The sequence below is a fragment of the Geotrypetes seraphini genome, chromosome 3 (genome assembly GCF_902459505.1).
Source record: "Geotrypetes seraphini chromosome 3, aGeoSer1.1, whole genome shotgun sequence".
Taxonomy (NCBI): Eukaryota; Metazoa; Chordata; class Amphibia; order Gymnophiona; family Dermophiidae; genus Geotrypetes; species Geotrypetes seraphini.
Window position 1 is genome coordinate 374,617,752 of NC_047086.1, and position 24,832 is coordinate 374,642,583.

Genomic DNA, 24,832 nt, shown 5'->3' on the forward strand with positions numbered 1-24,832 from the left:
AATTGAAGAGCAGGTCTTTTGATGGGTAATTGCATTTTTGACCTCCTCCTACATTCTTCTAAAAGGCTTATTGCTAATTCAGCAATGTCTCTTGGACATTCATGCAATAGAACCAATTCCTGAAGAAGAATTGGGCTCCGGCAGATACTTCATAGTGCCCAAGAGAGGCACGGAAGATTGGACTTGAAGTCAGTAAATGATGCGCTAAAAGTCCCCCACTTTTACATGGATCCAGTCCTCTCCATTATGGCAGTAGTGGCTCCTGGGGAATTCCTTGCATCTCTGGATTTAACAGAAGTGCATCTTCAAGTCCCCATCTTTCCAGATCATAGAAAATATCTAAGATTCCAAGTCCTTCAGTGACACTTCCAGTTTGCGGTGCTTCCATTTGATTTGGCCGTGGCTCCACGCATCTTTACCAAGGTAATGGCGGTTGTAGTGATTAATCTATGTAGGATGGGCATCCTTACCTGGATGATTGGGTGATCAGAGCCTCTTCTCAAGTGGAAGGTGAGCATGTGGTGCAGCAGGTGGTGAACCTCCACCAAAGACTTGGCTGGATAGTCAACTTCCGAAAAAGTCATCTTCAGCTGACTTAGTGTTTGGAATATCTGTGAGTTTGCTTCAACATAGCACAGGGCCGTGTCTTTCTTCCTGAGCCATGCAAGCAAAAGTTTAGGAAGCAGATCTTGGAGATACTGGCCTTACTGAGCCCTACTGAGCATTACCTTCAAATGCTAGGCTCGATGGTGGCCTCCCTGGACATTGTTCCCTGGGCGAGAGCTCATATTTGACCACTCCAGGACTCTCTTCTTTCCAGATAGTTACCGCAACACCACTCTCTACAAGCGCAGCTCCCCTGGTCTTTGGGAGCAAAGTGCAGCTTACATTGGTGGCTCCAAGGGGATGCCTTATCGAGGGACATGCCTCTCAAAATCAACTCATGAGTGACTTTTTCGACCAACACCAGCCTGAACGACTGGGGACCTACTGCTGTGGTCGCCCGTTCCAGGGGAAGTGGACCCCATTGGAAAGCAAGTGGTTCATAATTTGTCCGGAACTGAGAACCATTCATTCAGAGTTGAAGGAGTTGCAGTAGTTTATGTAAATAAATGAAGAGGCATGAGAAGCACTCTCCTACGCTTGGAGGTGCAAATGCTGTTCCAGTGGCGGAAGATCACTTACAAGCCCTCTCAGCTGCCCATGTGGCAGGAGTAGAGAACATCTAGGCCAATTTTCTCAGCAGGCAGTTTCTGGATCTGGGGGCGTGGTTTCTGTCTTGGTGGGTGTTCAACCTCATTGTGCAATGCTGGGGAAGACTAGTCTTATGGTCACAGCTAAGAATTTGAAGGCAGATTGCTTCTACAGTCAAAAAGCTGAGCCAGGAAGTATAGGGCTGGACACCTTCATTCAACCCTGGCCAAACAAGTTTCTACTCTGTGTTTCCACCATGGGTCATGGTGGTCCGAATTGTCTGCAGAATAGCGAACCACCAGGTGCTGGCAATTCTGGTGGCTTTGGACTGGCTCTGTCAGTCTTGGTATGTGGATCTGATAAATCTCCAGTCTCTCAGGCTGTCAGCTCATCCCGGTCTACTCAGTCAGGGCCCAATTCCTATGGAGAATCCATGGCATAGCTGTTGAGCGCATGACCCTAACTCGAAAGGGTTACTCGGAGGTCGTCATTACAACTCTTCTTAGAGCAAAGAAACCTGCAGTGTTTACAACTTATGCAAAGACTTGGAAGGCTTTTCAGTTATAGTGTGCCAAGAAGCAGGTGGAGCATGAGAGGGCACTCATCCCGGTGATTCTGGCATTCATACAAGCTGATCTCGAAAAGGGCCTAGCAGTTTCGTCTTAAGGTGCAGGTAGCCAGTCTCTTGTGCTTTAGGGCTCGGCGAGGCATGCAATCACTGACATCTCATTCAGACTTTAAGTCACTTGGATTTTGAGAGAGGCACTCACATTGCGTCCCCCACTGTGTATGCCGTTCTAGTCTTATGTCCTTAATGTTGTTCTGAAGGGCCTATCCTGGGCTCCATAATGAGTCTCTGCCAGAAGCTTCTCTTTTGGATCTTACGGTTAAGACTGTGTTTTTGGTTGTCATGATCTCAGCAAGGTAGATCTCAAGAGTTACAGGCCCTCTCATGCAGAGAACCCTTCCTCTAATTTATGGAGTCAGATGTGTCTCTGCGGATAGTACTTTCCTTTCTACTGAAGGTGGTTTTTGCCTTCCATATTTGTTTGTTTATGTATGTATATATTTAATTTGTTTTCTATCATTTCCTCCACAAAGAGTCTAGCATGGTTTTACAGGTCAACATACACAATATACAGTTAACAGGTTACAATTTGCCATAGTTACAGTACAAGTTTTTATCATAACTGGACACATACTAGGGATCTAATACCAATATCCATAAATACAGTTTGCAGGTTAAATTTGTCATAGCTACAGTGCAAGATTTTCAATACAAGTTTTTATCCTAACGTGACACATACCGAAGATCTTGTATCAATATACATTTCTTTGTAATCTATTGGTCTTGGTCGGGGGAACAGGTAGGCTTTTATTGCTTTCCTAAAGTTGAGGAGTCCTTCAAGGGATCTAATCTGTGGGGGCAGTTGATTCCAGTGGCTCGGGATGAAGTGGGAGTAGCAATGTTGTTTAGTGGTTTGCAGTTGAAGGGCACAGGAGTAGGAGGCGTTTTGAGGCGTAGTTCATCCTGGGAGCGAAGGGACCTGTTAGGCATGTATGGAGGAAGCTTGGTTGTCACGTAGCCTGGTGCCATGATGTGCAAGGATTTGAATGCTAGCACAAGACAATTGAAGACACAGTGTTTGCTACAGGCAGCCAATGAGCAGATTATAGAGCCTGGGAGATAGGCTCACAGGGAAAGAGGATTTTTTTAGACGTCTGCCACATTTTGTACATGCTGGAGACATTGTGTGTTCTTCGCTGTGAGACCGTTGAATAGTCCACGTTGCAGTAGTCCATGCTGGAGAGGATTAAGGCATAGAATAGCTGGGTGAAGTCAGACTTGGAAAAGTAGTTCCTTATTTTCTGGAGTTGAAGCAGGTAGTAAAATGAGGAAGATACCACTTGAGAAATGTGGTTGGAAAGTGATAGGTTGGAGTCAGAGTATTCCTAGGCTGTGTGCTTGGTCTTTTGCAGTTATGCTAGTTGAGTCCCAGCATAGAGAGGGATGTGTGTAGTTGCAGTGCTCTTTGCGGATTCAAATGAGTTCTGCTTTGGACATCCAGTTTTTGATTTCCGAGAGGCAGTTTAGGAGTTTCGTGATCTGGGCATCAAGGGTTTCTCCTAGTGGAATGATGTCATCCATGAAGGAGTGAACTTATATTTGGTATTTGCAGGCTTTGTCTAGGACAGGTCTAATGTAGAGATTGAATAATAGGGGGGATTATAGAGCTCCCTGCGTGACACTGTATTTGATCGGTTTTGATAGCGCATCATTGAGCAGTACGATTTGGGATCTATTATTCAGGAAGTAGGCTAACCATCGTAACACAGTGTCTCGGATACCAATTTCAGAGAGCTGTGTAAGGCGGAGAGGATGATCAATAGTGTCGAACGCTGCGCTGAGATCCAACAGCACCAGAAGGACATCATTACCCTTATCCATGAATTTCCAGCAGTTGTCGATGATGTTTAGAAGGATGGTTTCAGTTATGTGGAATTTCCTGAATCCTGATTGGAAGGCAGATAGGGCTCCTTGTTTTGTCATTGAAAAAGTGTACCGTATTTTCACGCAAATAACGCGCACCCGTATAAAACGCGCACACGGGTATAGCGCGCAGAAATCACGATGATATGTACAAAAACTTTGGTATACCGCGCTCACGGGTATACCGCGCATGCTGCCCGACGCTCCTTTCGCCCGCCCTGACTTTCCGACTCTCCGTTCACCCCCCCTGACTTCCGTGCACTGTCCCCCCTTGAAGGTCTGTCCCCATCCTGAAAGCCTGATGCCCCCCCCCGACGTCCGATACATCCCTCCCCCCGAAGGACCGCCGACTCCCCAACAATATCGGGCCAGGAGGGAGCCCAAATCCTCCTGGCCACGGCGACCCCCTAACCCCACCCCGCACTACATTACGGGCAGGAGGGATCCCAGGCCCTCCTGCCCTCGACGCAAACCCCCCCCCCCCCAACGACTGCCCCCCCCCAAGAACCTCCGACCGCCCCCCCAGCCGACCCGCGACCCCCCCTGGCGACCCCCACGACCCCCCCACCCCCCTTCCCCGTACCTTTGGTAGTTGGGCCAGAAGGGAGCCCAAACCCTCCTGGCCACGGCGACCCCCTAACCCCACCCCGCACTACATTACGGGCAGGAGGGATCCCAGGCCCTCCTGCCCTCGACGCAAACCCCCCTCCCCCCCAACGACCGCCCCCCCCAAGAACCTCCGACCGCTCCCCCAGCCGACCCGCGACCCCCCTGGCGACCCCCACGACCCCCCCACCCCCCTTCCCCGTACCTTTGGTAGTTGGCCGGACAGACGGGAGCCAAACCCGCCTGTCCGGCAGGCAGCCAACGAAGGAATGAGGCCGGATTGGCCCATCCATCCTAAAGCTCCGCCTACTGGTGGGGCCTAAGGCGCGTGGGCCAATCAGAATAGGCCCTGGAGCCTTAGGTCCCACCTGGGGGCGCGGCCTGAGGCACATGGTCGGGTTGGGCCCATGTGCCTCAGGCCGCGCCCCCAGGTGGGACCTAAGGCTCCAGGGCCTATTCTGATTGGCCCACGCGCCTTAGGCCCCACCAGTAGGCGGAGCTTTAGGATGGATGGGCCAATCCGGCCTCATTCCTTCGTTGGCTGCCTGCCGGACAGGCGGGTTTGGCTCCCGTCTGTCCGGCCAACTACCAAAGGTACGGGGAAGGGGGGTGGGGGGGTCGTGGGGGTCGCCAGGGGGATCGCGGGGCGGCTGGGGGGCGGTCGGAGGTTCTTGGGGGGGGGGCGGTCGCTGGGGGGGAGGGGGGTTTGCGTCGAGGGCAGGAGGGCCTGGGATCCCTCCTGCCCGTAATGTAGTGCGGGGTGGGGTTAGGGGGTCGCCGTGGCCAGGAGGGTTTGGGCTCCCTTCTGGCCCGATATTGTCGGGAAGTCAGCGGTCCTTCGGGGTGGGGGTGCGAGTGGTCCTGCCGGGTGGGGGGATGTATCGGACGTCGGGGAGTCGGCCGGGCAAGAGGGCTTGGGCTCCCTCTTGCTCCGATCGTGGATGCGGGTGCGGGTGGGAGCGCGTGCGAGCGGTCGTTCGGGGTGGGGGTGCGAGTGGTCCTGCCGGGGGGGGGATGTATCGGACGTCGGGGAGTCGGCCGGGCAAGAGGGCTTGGGCTCCCTCTTGCTCCGATCGTGGATGCGGCTGCGGGTGGGAGCGCGTGCGAGCGGTCGTTCGGGGTGGGGGTGCGAGTGGTCCTGCCGGGGGGGGGGCGATGTATCGGACGTCGGGGAGTCGGCCGGGCAAGAGGGCTTGGGCTCCCTCTTGCTCCGATCGTGGATGCGGGTGCGGGTGGGAGCGCGTGCGAGCGGTCGTTCGGGGTGGGGGTGCGAGTGGTCCTGCCGGGGGGGGGGGCGATGTATCGGACGTCGGGGAGTCGGCCGGGCAAGAGGGCTTGGGCTCCCTCTTGCTCCGATCGTGGATGCGGGTGCGGGTGGGAGCGCGTGCGAGCGGTCGTTCGGGGTGGGGGTGCGAGCGGTCCTGCTGGGGGGGGTGAATCGGGCGTCGGGCGGGGTGGGAACTATGTTTTAAAACTTTTGTATACCGCGCTCACGCATATAACGCGCGAGGGGTATGCGCGGTAGGTAAAAACGCGTATAATGCGCGCGTTATATGCGTGAAAATACGGTAATTGAATGTAATTGGTTTAACACTGTTTTTTCAAGGATCTTGGAGACAAAAGGTAGGTGGAGACAGGTCTAAAGTTGTTGGGCACATTAGGTTGAGTGTGGGTTTTTTCAAGATCGTTCTGAAGACTGCTGACTTCCAGTTTGTGGGCACTTTGCTTGTTTGTAGAGAGGTATTGATGAGAGGAAGGATGGAGTCTACAAAGGCATCTATCACAGCCACTAGTGGGTGTGGCGGACAGGGGTCTAGGTTTGAGCCAGATGGGCGAATAGTGTCTAGTATCTCGGTGATGTTGTGTGAAACAGTTTCAAAGTGAGTTAGGTTCCCATGTTTTAATTATCAGTCAGGATATTTGTTTATCCACCTTTCACCCTATGGATTCAATGAAACATGACAGAATTTTACAGATGCTGAATATGCGTAGATCCCTGCTTCTCTATCTGGAGAGGACTAATGATTCCAGGCTCTCCACATTTTTGTGCTGACCAGCCAGTTGAGTCAAGGCAAGCCACCTTCCAAAGTTTCGATTGCCAGATGGATTTGCATGGCAATTTCATCTTCCTACATTGCTTGTGGTAAACAGCCCCCTATCCCAATTGCAGCATATTCAACTAGAAGTGTGATGGCTTCCTCGGCAGAATCTCGGGTTGTTTCACCTGATGAAATTTGTAGAGCAACTAGTAGGTCTACTCTCCACACTTTTACGAGGTTCTACAGAGTGGATGTGGTGGATCGAGAGGGTCCTCAGTGCTGTGGGTTGGCTCATCTGTCCCTCCCTAGATGTCTGGCACTGCTTTGGTACATCAGCTATATTAATAATAATAATAATAATAATAATAACAGTTTATATACCGCAGGACCGTGAAGTTCTATGCGGTTTATGATGATTAAAAGATGGTACAACTTGAGTGAGCTTAGCAGAGTTAAAAGCTAGTGATTAACAGCTCTAGGGATCAGTTATTGTGGAGAAAGAATTGTATGGGTCAGCTGCCTTGATACTTCAGGAACAGATATGTTGATGATGTCTTTTGAGTTTACATCCTCTAACTGGAGGGGAAACAAAGTTCAAATGTGAGCTTCTCTTATGTCTGTTGGCTGAGAAAGAGAAAAGGTCAGTTATATATTTAGGGGCTAGATCGAATAGTACCTTAAAGCAAAAACAACCAAACTTAACACGTGCCTCCATCGACAGCCAATGCAGCTGCTGGTAGTAAGATGTCACATGATTGAACCTCTTCAGCCCGAAAATCAATTTGACTGCTGCATTTTGCACTAGTTCTAATCGTTGCATATTCTTTTGGGAAATTGCCAAATAGGCGATATTACAGTAATGAAGTTGACTCAGTACGAGGGATTGTACCAGAATGCTAAATGCTGACATATCAAAATATGCTCTAATGGACCGAAGCTTCCAGAGAGTGAAAAAACCCTTTCTGATTAAGGAGTCTACCTGGTCTTTCAATGTTAGGCTCTGCTCTAGTGTTACAGCCAATACCTTCATAGTAGACTGATTAGGATAACTAAGTTTATTGATGCATAGTGATGTTTTGGTGTTAAGCGGGTGTGGCGAAGCTATGAAAAATTTAGTTTTTTCTGAATTAAGTTTCAGTCTGAATTCAGTCATCCATTGCTCCATCAAATTTAGTACTTTTGTTGCTTTGGGAGTAACTTCCGAGAGAGAGAGATAGCGAATGGGATAATGAGTAAAGTCATCTGCATAGCTAAATAATTTTATCCCCAGCTGGGTCAATTGCGCACCTAATGAAGACATGTAGACATTGAAAAGCAATAGGGATAGTGGTGACCCCTGCGGTACGCCAGATATCAGAGAGATCGTGATTAAAACGTACTTGATAGGTGCAGGACATAAGGAAGCCTCAAAACCAATTGCATCTAAGCATTGCAGCATTTTCCTATGGTCCACTAAGTCAAAGGCAGAGCTCATATCAAATTGCATGATCAGGGCATTAAGGTCCTTACTGAACAAGAGACGCAGATTATCTAAGATAGCCGCAATTACTGTCTCAGTGCTGAACAAAGGTCTAAACCCAGATTGAGTTTCATGTAAGAAAGAAAACTGATCAAGATATTCCATCAATTGGGTATATACCAAGCCTTCCATGATTTTTACAATAAAAGGAATGGATGCTACTGGTCTATAGTTGGTGACTAGTGCTGATGATTCTTTACTAATTTTTGGAATTGGGGTTGTTATTATGTGACCATTATTAGTGAGGAATTTTCCATTGTTTAGGTTATCGGTTAAGTAATTCAGCAAAGATAGTTTAAAGTTTAATGGAGCTGCTTTCATAATTTCTGGGGGACATGAGTCCAAAACACAGTATGATTTAGAGCAGTGGTTCCCAACCCTGTCCTGGAGGACCACCAGGCCAGTTGGGTTTTCAGGCTAGCCCTAATGAATATGTATGGAGCAGATTTGTATGCTTATCACTTCCATTATATGCAAATCTCTCTCATGTATATTCATTAGGGTTAGCCTGAAAACCTGATTGGCCTGGTGGTCCTCCAGGACAGGGTTGGGAACCACTGATTTAGAGTATTTGTTATATAGTTTGATGTAATTATTACATTCTAAATCTTGAAAAGAACTCCAGATCATGTCCGCTGGTGTTTCATTTCCTTGTATATTAGCTATTTGATGATCATTAATGTCATTTGTCGAACAGTTGTTCCTTAGGTTTTTAATTTTTGAATCGAAATGCTGTTCTAAATCGTTTGCTGAAGGTAGTTTGATATTATGCACGAGTTGATTGTAGTGTGTGATGTCAAATAAATTGGTAACCAAGTTGAATAGAATTACAGAATCCTATGTCTTCGCTACAGAATGAAAGATTAGGTTCTTACCTTGCTAATCTTTCTGATAGAAGTCATAGGATTCTGAACAGCCCGCCCTGTGCAAATTTTTGATTTGCCTGATTCCTGCCTCAGACGTTGCCTTTGTCTACCTAGAGACTTCTCCTGTTTCTGAGATTTAACAGAGACATATTCCCTTTCTCCTTTGGGGGTTCTTATGGCTCCTAATAGATGCACTTAGCAGGTTGGTTCCTAGCTACTCATGTGCGTACCTTATTATTCTATGTTAAATTGTTAATTGTTATTAATCATTGTTATTTTATCATATGTTACAGAGCAGAACAGAATATGGTTTGTTGCTGGGGAAGTTCCCTGTGCCTCTCCTTCTCTTTTCTTTTGTTTCAGTGGCGTTCAATTGCTTTGGTTAACTGAAGAGGGAGCTGTTCTGTAGTGCTAAAGGGGAGAAGTTGGAAGTTGTGAGTGACATCCTTCTGCAAAGTTTGTGACTAGTGGGAAGGAACAACTATAGTACGGAATCCTATGTCTTCTCTCAGAAAGATTAGCAAGGTAAGAACCTAATCTTTTTTTTTTTTTTAAATTTAAATTTGACCACTTTAAAGTCACAATGACATGGTTAAAGTACCATTTGCAGCACATTGATTCAAAAATAGATTGACTGGAATGCTTTCTGTAGAATGTAGGCTATAATAGTTTATATCTTTCTGCGGTAGAATAACTTTTAACCCTTTATTTAGGATTTTTGCTCAGAACTTGAAGCAACATGTGTTTTCTATGGCTCTTATGGGAAATCTGCATCTCCAAATGCCTGTTACTTGGTGCTGTTGCTCACATTCAACATCAAGTTATGTAAAGCAGTCATTTCACCATCTGCCAATTAAAGGGTTAATTAAAAAGTTTTAAAGCAGTTGTTCACTAAAGCTACAATTACAAAGAGAATGCTAAGGCTATGCTTGTTCCTGTCTGAGTCTTATCACAGAGCCAACTCTGTGGAAAACAGAGAAGCTAGAAAACAACCAGGGGCATAACACACACTCCAGAACCAACTAGTAGAAAACTCCAGAACCAACTAAGAGAATAGCCTCGTGTTGCAACTGTATGGTAGTGTTCAAATTTAGTACAGTTTATCCTTCTTAGAAGAAAATAACCTTGTAGTTTAGTGCTGTATACCCACAGAGTTGTATTCAACTTAGCTGAGTTTTCCGAGTACTGCTTTAAAATATGAAGTTGCAGATTTCATTAAAGTCATTTTCATAAAGCTTGAAACATCTTGTGCAGAATGCAAATTCATAAAACAAAAGCAGTTTTCAGATAAGCCATATGTACAAGAATATTTGTATTGTGTAAACAACTGGTTTATCTTAGTTAAGACATTCTTAATGTGTTTTCTTTGTTGTAGATTTTTACCAGGATTCTGAGAAGCTTGAATCTTCCTGTGGGAACCAATCAAGTTGTGGTCCCCAGGTTCTTAACCAACGCCTATGACATAGGGCATGCAGTAATATGGGTCATCGCCATGATGGTTTGTAATTTGTTGTCTTAGTGTATTAAGAGCAAATGATAGGGGCAAATAAGTAGAGGGAGATAAATATGTACAGTTTATCATTCTGAAAAGTAATAAGTAAAGGATCTGTTCTGTGAATTCCTTCTGGCTTTTTTCTAATATTAATATGGCTTTTGGCTTGACCTGACTGTTGTCGGATGCTATGATTCCCTTTGTCTGAGCACTTACTGCTTTCTCTCTCACTACAATAGAAGTCTGCCATCAAGCACGCTGACTTCTGCTAGTCATCTGTGACGATTTTTTTTGTCTCAGCAGGGTAGCTGATTTCAGCAGTTCTTCAAATCATGAATGCCCTTCCAAGTGAAGCTTTTTTTTTTTTTATAATTTGGATTTCTAGGTGATTTTCACTCCTTCACCATTGCTTTTGTTAATTCCTCATTACTCTACTTTCTCATATTAAACCATATTGGGTTTTGTCTTCACTATTTTCTATAGCAAAGCTCTTTTCTTTTGCAGCCTCATAGAATCTTAGAAAGATAGAGCTGGAAGGGATCTCAGGTCATCTAGTCCAGTGTTCTTCAACCACTGGTCCATGGACCGATATTGGTCTGCAGAAAATTCCTGCCGGTCCGCACAGAGCTGGCGAGATCAATGCGCTGAAATTTCCTGCAAGTCCGCGCAGGGCTGGCGAGATCATGGGGAGCCTCCAACAGTGGTTTTCTCCCCTCCCAGCAGCTTTCGGTACTTGCCTGCAGCAGCAATTCACTTCAGCAGCTTTGGGGCTTTTGTTGAGTTGTGGCCCACCTCTGATGATGATGCAATTTTCTCTTTCCTCAGAGGCTGGTGCGACCCATCAAAGGACCCAAGGCTGTCTAAGTTAATGGCTGCGCTGCTGCAGGCAAGTACTGAAAGCTGCTTGGAGGGGGATGGAGGGAAGAGGAGGAAGCCACTGTTGGAGGCTGGGAAGCTGCTGGACAAGGGAAAATAAAGGGGGAGGGAGGGAGAAGGAGAGATGCTGCTGGGAGGGGAGAAAGGAAGCGAGTTTCTGCTGGATAGGGGAGGAGGAAAAAAGGAAGGAAACAGCTGGCAAGGAGATTAGAGGAAGTGAAGGGGTCAGGGTTGAATGGAGAGATCAGATGAGGGAAAGGGGAGAGACAGAGGAATGAGAAAGAGAGAGATTGAAGGTGGGAAGGAGGTCAGCAGAGAAATAAGGAGAGAGGATCAGAGATGTTAGATCTGGTGTGGGAGCGATAAAAATGAAGAGAGCAGAATGAATCATGTAAAAAGGAGAGAGGGGGCACAGGATGGATGGAAAGGGGAGAGGGATATAGAAAGAAGGCAGATACCATATGGAAGGGGGAGAGGGCAGACAGTGGATGGAAGGGAGAAGATGCTGGATTGAAGAGAGTGAAATGAAGATGAAAGCAGAAACTAGAGACAACAAAAGGTAGAAAAAAATAATTTCATTTCTATTTTGTGATTTGAAATATATATCCTGCTAGAGCTGGTGTTAGACATAACTGGGGATTGCAAAGCCCAGGCAGTGCTTCTTTAGCTTCCAGCTGGCTTAGGACTCTCTCTGACCAGGGGGCAGTTGCCCTAGTTGCACTCCCCTAACACTATTCCTGTCATGTGTGACTATGGTATTCTGTTAGCATGATATTTCTGTGAAGCATTCTGTAATAATTTGGCTTATTCAGTTTTTTTGATAGTAGCAAATTAAACGGAACAGCACACACCCACCTGAACAACCGCCTAAACCAGAACCTCTCATCCAGACAAAGGAGAATCCAGTCCCCATTCTCCTGCCCCCCTTTCAAAGGAACTAAGCGCAAGAAGATGTATGACCACCTACTAGCAACACAGGCAGCAAAATTGGACCCCTCCATCTCCAACCTGCTGACAGCAACAACTGACCTCAAAACTTTCCGAAAAGAAATCAAAACCCTACTATTAAAAAAATTCATCCAGATATCCTAACCCCCCTTTCTATTCCCCCTTGCTATTCTCCCCCTCCCTCTCCCTACCTGTAATATCCCCCTAAGATTCAACAAAGTAACCAGCATCCACTCTGTAACTATCTCGTAAATTTCCAGCTCCTTATGACGTTCTCCTTTTTTTCTCCTTATCTTGTAACCTCTCCTCAAAATAGAATTATGTAACCAGCTCCATTAATTGTAATCTTCTTCCTGGAAATGTCCAGTTATCTTCTGATGTAATCCTCTTAGAACTGCAAGGTACAGGCGGAATAGAAGTCAGTAATGTAATGTAAATACATAGCAAATCAAAAAATATTCAAATCACTCATTAGGCATTTATTAGTGTCTTGACAATTCTCATGTAATCCACCGAATGTATTTCATAGCATCATAACAATTCTTATGTAATCCGCCTTGAGCCGTAAGGTAACGGCGGAATAGAAATCACTAATGTAATGTAATGATATATGTGAAGGAGAGGGAAGACAGGGGTTTTGTTGATCTTTGCTCTGTATTATTTGTATTTAGAAAATGACAATTGTACAGAATATTGTTTCTTTTTATACTTTAATAAAATATGTTCAGTATAAAATCACAACTGAGGCTTGTGCAGAAAGGATCAGATGGTTTCCTGGGACTGAGCTCGCGGAGACGGGGCTGAAACGGGATTTTTAAAATTTCAGTCTTAATAGTTTGCCAGTCCACAAAATAATTATTTTATTTCTGTTGGTCCATAGGTGTAAAAAGGTTGAAGAACACTTATCTAGTCCATCTCCCTGCCTCCTGGCAGGATTTACTGTATCTGAGCCATCTCAGATGAGTGTTACTCAGAAAAGAATCAGAACTTTGTTTTTAATATTAGTGCCTGTGTGCTAAGCTGTCTCTGCTGTAGAGAAAAATTGGGAAAATTACTATATATCAAGCCTTTAGTTTGGTAGTATAACCACACTATACCATATCTGATTAGTAATTTGCTGATAGTCATCAGATGAATAAATTTAATTGGTTATTTTCAGTTGCATGACTGAGTTGTATAAGTCTGTTGAATCTTTAGTTGAAGTTTATCCAGATACATTTAAGAAGGTGTTATCTGCTGGATATTGGTCCCATATGACTTTGAGCAAGAATTTATACTTTTATGGTCCAATATAGAATTCTATTTACTCAGAACTTTTCTATTGACACAAAATAGCAGAAATCCTTTACTACATCTACATGTTCTTCAAGACAGAAATAGTGTGGTTTTGTGAATTACTCTGTGACTTTAATTTAATTTTGTGGTCAAAGATAGTTTTGTGTGGACTGCATTTTTTAAATGATTACTGCTTAATTAAACTAAAACTCTATTTTGACCTGTCTTTAAACAGCTGTGTTATGTTTTATTGTGGAATTTTTTTCTGTGGGCTTTTGTTTAGTAGTACTGTAGTATATAATAAACCTTTATGTAAGAGACCTTAATTTGGTAACAGTTACAGATAAGGAAAAGTGTGGGTAAAATGTACAAGCTGCTATATATCCTTTGGAAGAGAAGGTGGTTTGAAAATGGCAGGGGAAAAAAGTGAAATATAAGCCTTCCCCACCTCAACATCTCTTTCCCTTCCTCCTTCCATCCTATGTCCCAAGTTCGTGCCCCCTTCCTCTTTCCCTACTCTGTACCAAGTTCATACCCCCTCCCTCCTTCTGTGTCCAAACGTGCTCCTTCCTTCCCTTCCGTGTCCCAGGTTTGGGCCCCTCCCATGTGCCATCGCGCTTCCTCCTTTATACTAAGTTCATGCCCCCTCTCCCCTCCTTGGTCCAACATGCATGCCCGCTCCCTCCTTCCTTTTCTGTCCCCCTCCTGCAAGACTGTACCAGAGCCATCCAGGTCAGTTGCCACCTTCCGGCCTTACAACTGCACTTCTTCCCAGAGCTGCTGGCTCTGTAAGCTGAACGTGGCTGACCCAAAGCTTTTCCTCCGACATTAGCTCTGACGTTGGAGGAAAGGCTGCTGTGTCAGCTGTGGGTGGTGTGCTGAGAGCACTGCACGCTATTTTGTAGAGAAGCAAGTGCAGATTGAGGGCAGGAAAAGGAGGCACACCAATCTATTTGAACCCCTCAAGCTGCCTCTAATCCCATGGGATCCCTGCGACCACAAGAGGGGTCCCCACGAGATCCCTGCGACCTAAGGGGGCATCACCACAGGATCTCTTTGGGTCCATATAATTCCCATTGTCCCAATTCCCGTGCAGCTCTCTGTCGGGTCCTTTTCTATTATCTGGTGTCGCATTTTTCAGTCACCATTGAGTCTTTTGTCTATGCTGCTTCGATTTTCCCATCCATGTTGAGACCTTCGAGTGGTTTTAAAAAGCACTGTCAGTGCCAGCCCCTGGTTTCCATCACTGACCCGCACAGCTGGTGTTTGCAGTGTTTAGGGCCCGAAGATCAAGTGGATACTCATGCTCGCTGTTCCACATAAGAACATAATAGCCCCACCGAGTCAGACCAACAGTCCATCAAGCCCAGTAGCCTGCTCTCATGGTGACCAAAACCCAAGGAGTAACAACATTCCATGCTACCGATTCAGGGCAAGCAGTGGCTTCCCCCATGTCTTTCTCAATAACAGGAAATTATCCAAACCTTTCTTAAAACCATCTGTGCTATCCGCTCTTACCACAACCTCTGGCAATGTGTTCCAGAGCTTAAAAAATGACTCCTATTGGTTTTAAAAGTATTTCCCTGTATCATCGAGTGTCCCCTAGTCTTTGTAATTTTTGACGAAGTGAAAAATCGATCCACCACCCATTCTATTCCACTCAGAATTTTGTAGACTTCAATCATATCTCTCCTCAGCCGTCTCTTTTCCAAGCTGAAAAGCCCTAACTTTTTTAGCCTTTCCTCATATGAGAGGAGTTCCATCCCCTTTATCATCTTGGTCGCTCTTCTTTGAACCTTTTCTAGCGCCGCTATATCTTTCTTGAGATAAGAATGCAATATTCCAGATGAGGTTGCACCATGAAGCGATAATGGGGCATTATAACATTCTTAGTCTTGTTAACAATCCCTTTTTAAATAATTCCTAGCATCCTGTTTGCTTTTTTGGCTGCTGCCGTACATTGGGCGGAATGTTTCATCGTATTGTCTATGATGACATCCAGATCCTTTTCTTGGGCGCTAAATCCCAAGATGGACCCTAGCATCCGGTAACTGTGATTCAGGTTATTCTTCCAAATGTGCATCACTTTGCTTCTGTCCACATTAAATTTCATCTGCCACTTGGATGCCCAGTCTTCCAATTTCCTAAGGCCTGCCTGCAATTTTTCACGATCCACATACGTTTTAACAACTTGTCGTTCCAATTTCCACATCATTTATAAATAAGTTAAATAGCACCGGTCCCAGTACAGATCCCTGTGGCACTCCACTCTTTACTCTCCTCCATTGAGAAAAATGATTATTTAATCCTACCTTCTGTTTTTTATCTGTCCACGTCACTGCCCTGTCACTGGACCACTGTCCCCATCACCGCTCCATCCACGAATCCGCCATCCCCTTCACCGCCCTGTCCCTACAGCATCCACCCTTCCCTCTCGCCACCTCACTGCCCTTCAGCGGCCCGAGAATCTCCCTCCCTCCTCCTTACCTTTGTGGCGTAAAGAAACTTAAGGGAGGGAAGGCATGCGGTCCCTTCCCTCCCTCTCTACCTCTGGCCAAATCTACCTCCCTCCCCCTTACCTTCACTGCGCTTTAGAAAAGAAACTGATGCCTGCGAAGCCTGCCTGTGCCTCCCTGCAGTCATGTGTGTGTGGGCAGAAGCTTCTCCTCTGACAATTGTCATTTTATAAACACAAATAAAACATAGCAAGGTTCAACAAAACCCATCTCCCTTCCCTTTCACAAATATCCTCTTCACTATTGTGAAAACTGAACAAACCAAATTACTACAGAATGCTACATAGAAAAATCAAGCTAACAGAATACTTTAGTCACATATGACAAGAACAATGTTAGGGGAGTGCAACTAGGGCAACAGAGAGAGAGCCCTAAGTCAGTTGGAAGCTAAAGGCACCAGCCTGGACTTTGCGGTCCCCAGTTATGTCTAATACCAGCTCTAGCAGGATACATATTTCAAATTTGAAATATTCTAATCACAAAACATAAAATAAAATTTTTTTTTTGTTGTTGTCTGGTAATTTTATTCTTCAAATCACATTGGTCTCAGCTTTGGTTTTAGGTTCCTTCTGTCTTCATCGTGGCATGGCTGGCTCCTGAAGGTAAAATAGACGCAAGAGGAGCTGGGGAGAAGATGCTGAGTCTGACATGGGCGCAATTTTTTTTTACCACAGGAATGTCTTTTCACCGTTCTCGCGGGGCGGTGATAGGTCTTGTCCCCATTCCCGCGGGGTGGTGAAAGGTCTTGTCCCGAGTAAACCAGTTGCAAATGTCTCCATTCCTGCGAATTTACTGCGGTGACCCGCAGTTTACCACGGTGAATGGTCCCTGTGTCATTCTCAGGTATCTACTTTAAACCTGCAGGCAGTGGTATGCAGTGCATATATCTCTAGCACAGTGTTCTGTAGAGTTTGTAATATTGTATATAATAATGCTGTAGCGTTATTTAAGTAGTTTTTGGATAGGTGGGTTGAAATGCTTTTTTCCAGTGCAATAGGTGAGACATTCTAGACAATAGAGTTATTTCCCTTTAGTCGCATGGTTGCAGAAGGAATCCACTCTGGATTTTTCACTGTGCCTCTATAATACTTCACTGTTCAGTTTAGCACCTTCTATAGTTTTTTCCTTCTGTAACGTATGGATGCAGTTGTTTGTGAACATAAGAATAGCCTTACTGGGTCAAGCCAATGGTCTATCAAGCCCAGTAGCCCGTTCTCATGGTGGCCAATCCAGGTCCCTAGTACCTGGCCAAAACCCAAGGAGTAGCAACATTCCATGCTACTGATCCAGGGCAAGCAGTGGCTTCCCTTGTCTCTCTCAATAACAGACTATGGCCTTTTCCTCCAGGAAATTGTCCAAAACTTTCTTAAAACCAGATATGCTATCCACTCTTACCACAACCTTTGGCAATGCGTTCCAGAGCTTAACTATTCTCTCCCCATTTTATTGTTTTAATTACCCTTTTGGGGTAATTTAGTGCTTGGAGCGATTTTAAAGCTCTGCTTGAGATTTCACAGACTTTGGTCTGTAGCTGACGGGCCGATTCCTTTTTGGGTACCTGTTGAACAGCCTGCATAGTTTTATCTGGAACTCGGGGCCGTCCCTGAAGTGGCTGACCTGCAGTTAATTAGGTGTCGAGCGCAGGCTGTTAGGTGCCCTTAGGAGGCTCAGTGGTGTCTCGCATGGTGCTGGCTGCTTCGTCACACCTTCACCTGTTCCGGTGTGCATCTGATGGTCCACAAAGGTGGAGGTATAGTCAGCCATTGAAGTCTGTCTGGCACCCCAAAGACCAGCTTTGTAGGAACATTCCCAGCTTTGTGGCAGTGATCATTCTCATCCAGCTACTATGAGAGAGTTGAATGCAGGCTTGCAGCATTTCTTATTGATATTCTCAGGTCACAGTGAGTACACAAGCTGTCAGCCTGTGAGAGACATCGGGGAGGTGTGAAAAGTGGGGTTTTAGTGTTTCTGAATGTTCCCCTATGTTTCCCCTCCTGAAAAATCCTAAAATCGCCATTTTTATCATTTGGGAAATAGGTCATTCCATGTCAAGAGGACCAGGAGCCCACGCTCGACTCCCTTGAAATCCAACCAAATTTTATAGGAGTGTTGTCTAAGGTTTTCAGTATTGGTCCACTTGACATGGAATAACCCAAATGTGAAAAATATCGCAATTTTGATGTGAATTTTTTTTTACGGTGGCCATCTTGGATTTTTAGTGATTTTAATTTCTATAGCTTCCTGCTTCTTCAAATCTGCAAAATTTGCCTGGAAATCTGCTGGGATGGAGTCCTTAGGCTCTTCTCTTGTGGTTTCTTGTCAGGATTGCACATTTTTAATGCTTTTAGAGTATGTTTGTGCCACATGTTTCATGGCGCAACTGGGGGTCCGCAGCATCAGCTTAGCCTCTTTCCTGCTGAAGCAGGTGACCAAACGCTCAGCTAGCCCAGTGAGGGTGGCCTTCATGGTTTTTGGGGCTTGGCACAGCTAGTAATTCCATTTGCCAGGCTGCAGACTCTGCGCAGCCTCAGAAAAGCTCAGTTTTGCCACCTTAATGTGATCTCTGCCTACCTTTTGAACATGTTGGAAATTTTTGTGCTCAGGATTTTGGACCACTGTTTTCCCATGCGCAGTCCCAATCCACCTATAAGGCGTGTTTCAGTGGCGTTACTCCTTTGGACATGTCCTAGACTCACCATGCTTGACTCACCATGTCCTTGTCTCAGCCTGCCTTGTGCTGCCTGACCCTGATCTGGGGGATCTGGGTGCTGATTATTTACTTGCTGACCCTTTATTTACAGGTGCAGCGTTTCCTGGGAAGGGAGATCAGAGACTGGGTGCTGGATCTGAGGATCCCTCTGGGGTTTTGGGAGCCTGGAAATGTTCTCACAAGCCTGTTCCTATTAGAATTGGTGGCTTTGCCAGACCTTCTTTCTGAATCTTTACAGGAAGTCTTTTTTGTCTCTCAGCCGGCTCGGTTCATATTAGGTTAAAAAAAAAAAAAAGAATTAAAGACTGAAAGCATCTTTGAATAAGAAACTTTTCAGGTTACTTTTAAAACTTCCTTTCTTAGGTGTTGTGGCATAGCATTCCTGAGCTGGGATGCCATCACCAAGAAAATGTCTTGTCGTTGAGTCCCTATGATTATCAGAGAGGGGACTGTTAGAAGCTTTTGATCCATAGACCAAAATGAGCGCGAGATACTATATGGGAAGAGTAATTTACTAATAAATTGTGGTTCATTTGCTGAGAGATTTGAATGATAAAACTAGAATTTTGAAGGCAAATCTATGGGTGATTGGAAGCCAACTAATAAGGGCGTTACATGATGGGCATGACTTCATGGATTCTAGGCTGGACTGTCATCCTATGACTCGACCTGACAGCAGACCCAGACCTCCTGAGGTTCTGGTCATTCTGATTTTATGGCACCCAGCGCTTCCAGCCATGTGCAAGTGACGTGTCGTAGGTGTTATCTCAGGGCAACCTATGCTGGTATAAGGGCTACATACATTCCTAGCCTCCTGACTTCAGTGCTGTGCCTCCTGATACGCAGGTACAATGGCGCCAGGTTAATGGATGCCCTGCTGCAGATTGGGGGCCTTCTCAAAACATTTCTGCCTGTCTGGATGTGCGTTAACACCCGACCAATGGGTTTTGGAGTTTATTTGGTCAGGTTACAAACTAGAATTTGTTCGACCTCTGACAGATTGGTAAATGGACTCTGTTCACTTTGCTTGGACAAAGCGCTCAGGATTCCAACCACCAGTATCGCCTGATCTCTCAGTCTTAGGCAGATACTCCATGTACTTTCTCAAGCCAATGAAAGGCTTTGACGAGTGGAGGTCTCTTCTGGATCTTCAGCACATGAGTGCAGCTCTCAAGATTCCACGATTTTGAATGGAGACTGTGCGTTTGGTCATTGCAGCAGTGCCTGCAGGACAGTTTCTTGTCTCTCTGAATCTTACAGAGATGTGCTTGCATAACCCCCTTTTTCTGATCCACCACTAAGTTTTGCAGATTCAGGTTGGAGCAACAGTATCAGTTCTTGACCCTGCCCTTTGGACTGGCTTAAGCATCTCAGACCTTCACTCAGGTGATGGTAGTGGTGGCAGCTTACCTGCTGCGGATGGGTCTCCAGGTGCACCCTTATTAGAGGGCTGGCTGATCAGAGCTTCCTTGTTGGCCGAGGGACGCCGCATGTTGAAGTGGGTGCTCCAGGTGCTGGAAGACTTGGGTTGGATTGTCAGGTTCAAAACATGAAAAAAAAAGACAAGACATAAATGCACCATCTAATGCTCACACACTCAATCGGAAATCTGGGTGTTCTTTTCAACCTGGTAGCGGGCCACATCTCTCTGCCAATAGCCCGCTGGCAGAAACTCTGTGCTCAGCTTTCTTCCCTTCTGGAGTGGCTGACTCCTTCAGGTTCTGGGCTCAGTGGTTGCCACTTTGGATGTGATTCCTTGGGCAAGGGTGCACATGTGTCCTCTAGAACATGCTTTGCTCTCTCACCAGGTTCCGCACAGGGATGCCTTGCAGACCCATCTACCTTGGCCTTTGGAAGCCGTGCAAGCATGGCCTGGTGGCTTCTCCTGCAATCGCTCCGCAGAGGTATTCCACTACACTTTGTCTCCTGGCTCGTGGTGATGAAAGATGCCAGCCTTCAGGGCTGGGGTGCTCATTGCAATTGTTATCCTGTTCAAGGTGTTGGATACCATCTCAGCAACAGTGGTCACTCAACTGGTGGGAGCTCAGAGCCATTCAACTAGCTCTGTTGAGATTACAGGAGACACAGGTAGACCAAGAGATTCAGGTCTTCTTCAATAGTATGACAACTGTAGGTTCTGTCACTCGCTAGGGAGGAACCAAGAGTACTCTCTGGCTCAGTAAGCCCTTCTTCTTTTTCAGTTGACAGAGCGTCTTGCCCTAGTGCGGTCAGCAGTGCAGGTGGGAGTAGATAATGTTCCAGCAGACAGCCTCTGGATCCAGGCGAGTGAGTTCTGTTCCCAGAGGCGTTCTATGAAATAGTGGAGAGGACTCTGCTTTGACTTCAGGGCCATGGCAAGAAGCAAGTAAACGGATCGCTTCTTCAGTCGAAGATCTGAGCCCAGAAACAAGGGGCTCGATGCTCTGGTGCTGTCGTGGTCTCCAGAGATTCTCCTGTTTGCTTTTTCTCCTTGGCTGATGGTCAGCCAAGTCCTTCAGAGGATTGCAGTTCTTCCAGGCAGTGTCATTCTGGTGGCTTCAGATTGACCTCGCAGTCCTTGGTACACAGATTTGCTGTGCCTGCACAGTGGTCGCAGCCTTCGGCTGAGCCTCTCTCCAGACTTCCTTACACAGGTTCAGTATCCATGGAGGAACTGGGTCACTTTGCTCTTCTGGCTTGGCTCTTGAGTGCATAGCCTTAGAGTGACAGAATATTCTAACTGATTGTTGATATTTTTTGGAAGTCTTCAGAGTTGTCTGCGGTGTCTGCTTACATTACATGCGTGGAAGGCCTTCCACACTTGGTGTGCACAGGTCCAGGTGGACTTTTATTCAGCTATGATCTCGCTCATTCTCACATTTCTTCAGGCTGGTTTGGATGCAAGCCTTATTATGTTTTCTCTTCGAATCCATGTGACTGGACTCTCTTGTTTCAGATCTATGAAACATCGGTCTTCCTTGGTGTCTCAGCCTGATGTTGCTAGTCTTTTGAAGGAAGCTCTTTGTGTCCGATCACCAGTTAAACACTTTTTCCCTTTCTGGGTCCTTCACCGGATATTGTCTAGCCTTGCTAAGGCATCTGTTGAGCCACTTCAAGATGCTACCCTCTTGGATTTGACGCTCAAGACCGTTTTATTTGGTCGCCATTACATGGGCGTGTTGAGTGTCGGTACTGAGGGCTTGGCTCTTTCCTCCGTATTTTGGAGATGGGGTTTTTCCTTTGGATAGTTCCTTCCTGCTTGCCAATCATGATTTCGGTTTTCCTGGTCAGTCGGGATGTGTGCTTGCCTGACTTTCAGCCAACAGATTCCCAGTCACAAGATCGTTTGTTGAAGAAACTGGATGTGCACAGAGTTCTTCTGTGTTACTTTGAGGTCACCAATGAGTTTTATCTCTTTGACCATTTGTTTGTGCTGACTCAGTCCATTCAGCGAGATGCTCCCGCTTCCAAGGCTATGATTCCAGATGGCTTTGTAGGGCCATTTCGTCAACTCGCATTCTTGCGGGGACTTGGTCTCCTGTTTCAGTTAAGGTGCATTCTGCCAGCTGTGTGGTCTTCTGTGGGTCGCAGCTAGAGCTGTCTCTCTTGTGAAGATTTGCAGGCTGGCATCATGGTCTTCTATTCACACTTGCCAAGTTCTACAGAGTGGACGTGGGTTGGTGCAGCAAGCCCACTCTAGTTTTTTGAGACTGCTTTTGTACGTCCCTACTGTCTAGAATGTCTCACCTATTGCACTGGAAAGAGATTATGTACTTACCCTGGTAAGATAGTAGATAGGTGAGACATTCTAGACTCTTGCCCAGTAGTTACTGCGCCTGCTTACAGTTTTCAATCGATGCTTCTCCAAGCTGGTACTTGGATGCATGCCAGCCTTTGTGGGCTGGAAAGAATTTATATATATATATATATATATATATATATTCCATTTATTGGGGAGTGGTTTCTCAACTTCGTTGTAACTGGCATTTCATTTTACTGTTGAATTCTTGAGCAGAACAGTTGGTTTGAGCCTGTTGCTACAAGTGCCTCTACTTCATGTATATTCAGTACTCCTTGGTGTTTGGGTATTAACTGTAGAGGGTGCTAAACTAATCAGTGAAGTACTATAGAGGTAGAGTGAAAAATCCGGAGTAGATCCTTCTGCAACCATGCAATTAAAAGGAAATAACCTTACTGTCTAGCATGTCTCACTTATCTACTGGAAAAGAGCTTACCACTGGGGTAAGTACATAATCTCTTTATATTGAACTTGGTCTTCTGTAATGTGGTTCATTTGATTCATTTTGCCAATCTTGTTTGATTAGACATTGTTTTCTTTGGGCAGGGCGGACCAAGTAAAACAGTGCAGACTCATTTGACTGGACTGTTCAATAGCATTGCATCTTTCTACCATCCTTCAAATAATGGTCGTTGGTTGGTGAGTAACTTTATGCTTCTTTTTTATTGAAATTTATGTATTTTTTTACAAGAAAGATGAGGAAAAAGATAAATCGCAAGAAAATAAAAAAATTCATATCAAATTCTACAGGTTCACATCATGAGAACATTTTCATACCTAACTGTCCAAAATAATAATAATAATAATAATAACTTTATTTTTATATACCGTCATACCATAAACAGTTCTAAGAGGTTTACAAGGGAAGAGACTGTATACAGACAGCGACATTACAGAGAACTTTAAAAATTACATTGGCATGTTAAGTTTAATCAGGTTTATCTGGAAGTACATCAGGTTGAAGTGGGGTCAGAGAAACACAGACAATCCAAAATATTTTTACATTTGAACTTGCTTTCTATCCTCAAGCTGTACTGGAGGGGGGGGGGAGAACAATTTCAAGTCATTTAACAGGCAGTTCTCCCTTTATTTTATGTTTCTTAATCATAGCTGAAGGATTTTGAGGTAGCCTCAAACCAAAGATTAGTCATGTTACGTGCACTGAAACCAAAGATTAGTCATGTTACATACACTGAACAATGTTCTATTTTTAATGGGCATTTTTCATGTTACTTTTTGCAGGATCTCAGGTGACAGAATACCATGTACCTTCTTCCTCTAAAAATAAATTAGAAAATATTAGTATGATATTTAAGAAATTGAAAAGGAGCCAGGAGACTTTCCTTTGAGAAATTAGTTTGTTTTTGCTTTTGAATGATCAGAAAATGCAATGAAAATGACTTTGGCTTTCAAAAGTAAATTCATATTCAATCCGCTATATTTTTACCAATGATGTATCACTATTAGAACAAGATGTTTACTTGAATTTTTTTGTATATTGCCTCACTAGCTCTTGAAAAGACTGTGCAAAGAAGTGGACAATAAAATCAAGTGCAAGAGTAGAAACCTTCCAGAATGTTAACAAAGTCCCCCCCTAACAATTGCAAAGTATTTGTGGACCACTAATTTAACTTTACTCTTATTTGCTCAACATTTTAATTAATGAAAGAACCGTTCTCTGTCATCAGCAGCAGATGACTGGGTTGTGTCCATCCACCAGCAGGCAGAGATAGAGAGCACTGAGCTGTGATATAGGATGGTACACTTTCTGGCTATCCAGTATTCTCTATCTTCAGCAGGCGGATGAATGGATATCTCCCATGCTTCTGGCTTTGTTCTGGTGATGGCCTTGTTCCTGTCTTAGAGTACTAATTCATTAAAGCCAGGGGTCCAGGTTTGGGGGTCCCTGGCTTTAAGGGTACACCTGGTGGTGGCAGTTCAATTCCCACTCCCCTGCCCAGAATCCTTTAGGGGTAGCTGGCTCCCATCCTCCCTCCTCACATTGAAATTTTACAAAGGAGGATTTATTTCCCTTCTATAGTCAATAAAGGTAAAAAAAAGTTGTAAGGAGTGAAGTGCAGCAAAACCTCGGAGGAGCCAACATAGCCTCTTTTTGGCATTTTTCTGTATTCAGCTGGCAGCTGTCAATCAGAGACCGGGAGTCAGCTTTTGAAGTAGCCAGCAGGGTAAATTTCTTAGCTTTGCTGTTTCTTTGTCATTCTTGCCGCTGTTGTTGGTCTCATTGCTGGAGGAGCGGGGGGCGTACTCAGACTGGCCTTCCAATTTCCCTTGCCTGTGGATGTTGGATTCCGCAGTGGTTTTTCATGGTCAGGTGTTGGTTGTTCCTGTCTTTACCCTGTGTTGAGCTTAAGAGGGGTAGATCACAGCTGCATTAAAAAAAAGGTGCAAACTGTGCGGTTAGCAGTGGTTTTGGTAGGAATAGATTCGTAATGGTGGCAGAGCTGGTAAAATGCTGTTCCGCTGTGGGACGCGGAGAGAAGTGTCAGGTATTTGCTCCAAAT

At 45.3% G+C, this 24,832-nt stretch overlaps 1 protein-coding gene across 3 annotated transcripts in view; it reads left to right on the plus strand.

The window, feature by feature from the left end:
- Nucleotides 1-24,832, plus strand: part of PSME4 (proteasome activator subunit 4) — a 418,332-nt gene that overhangs the window by 119,237 nt on the left and 274,263 nt on the right. For all 3 annotated transcript variants that reach the window (XM_033936116.1, XM_033936117.1, XM_033936118.1), the window contains 2 exons: nt 10,091-10,213; nt 22,857-22,949. In XM_033936116.1, the coding sequence (XP_033792007.1) occupies nt 10,091-10,213; nt 22,857-22,949 (216 nt within the window). The remainder of the gene's footprint in view (nt 1-10,090; nt 10,214-22,856; nt 22,950-24,832) is intronic.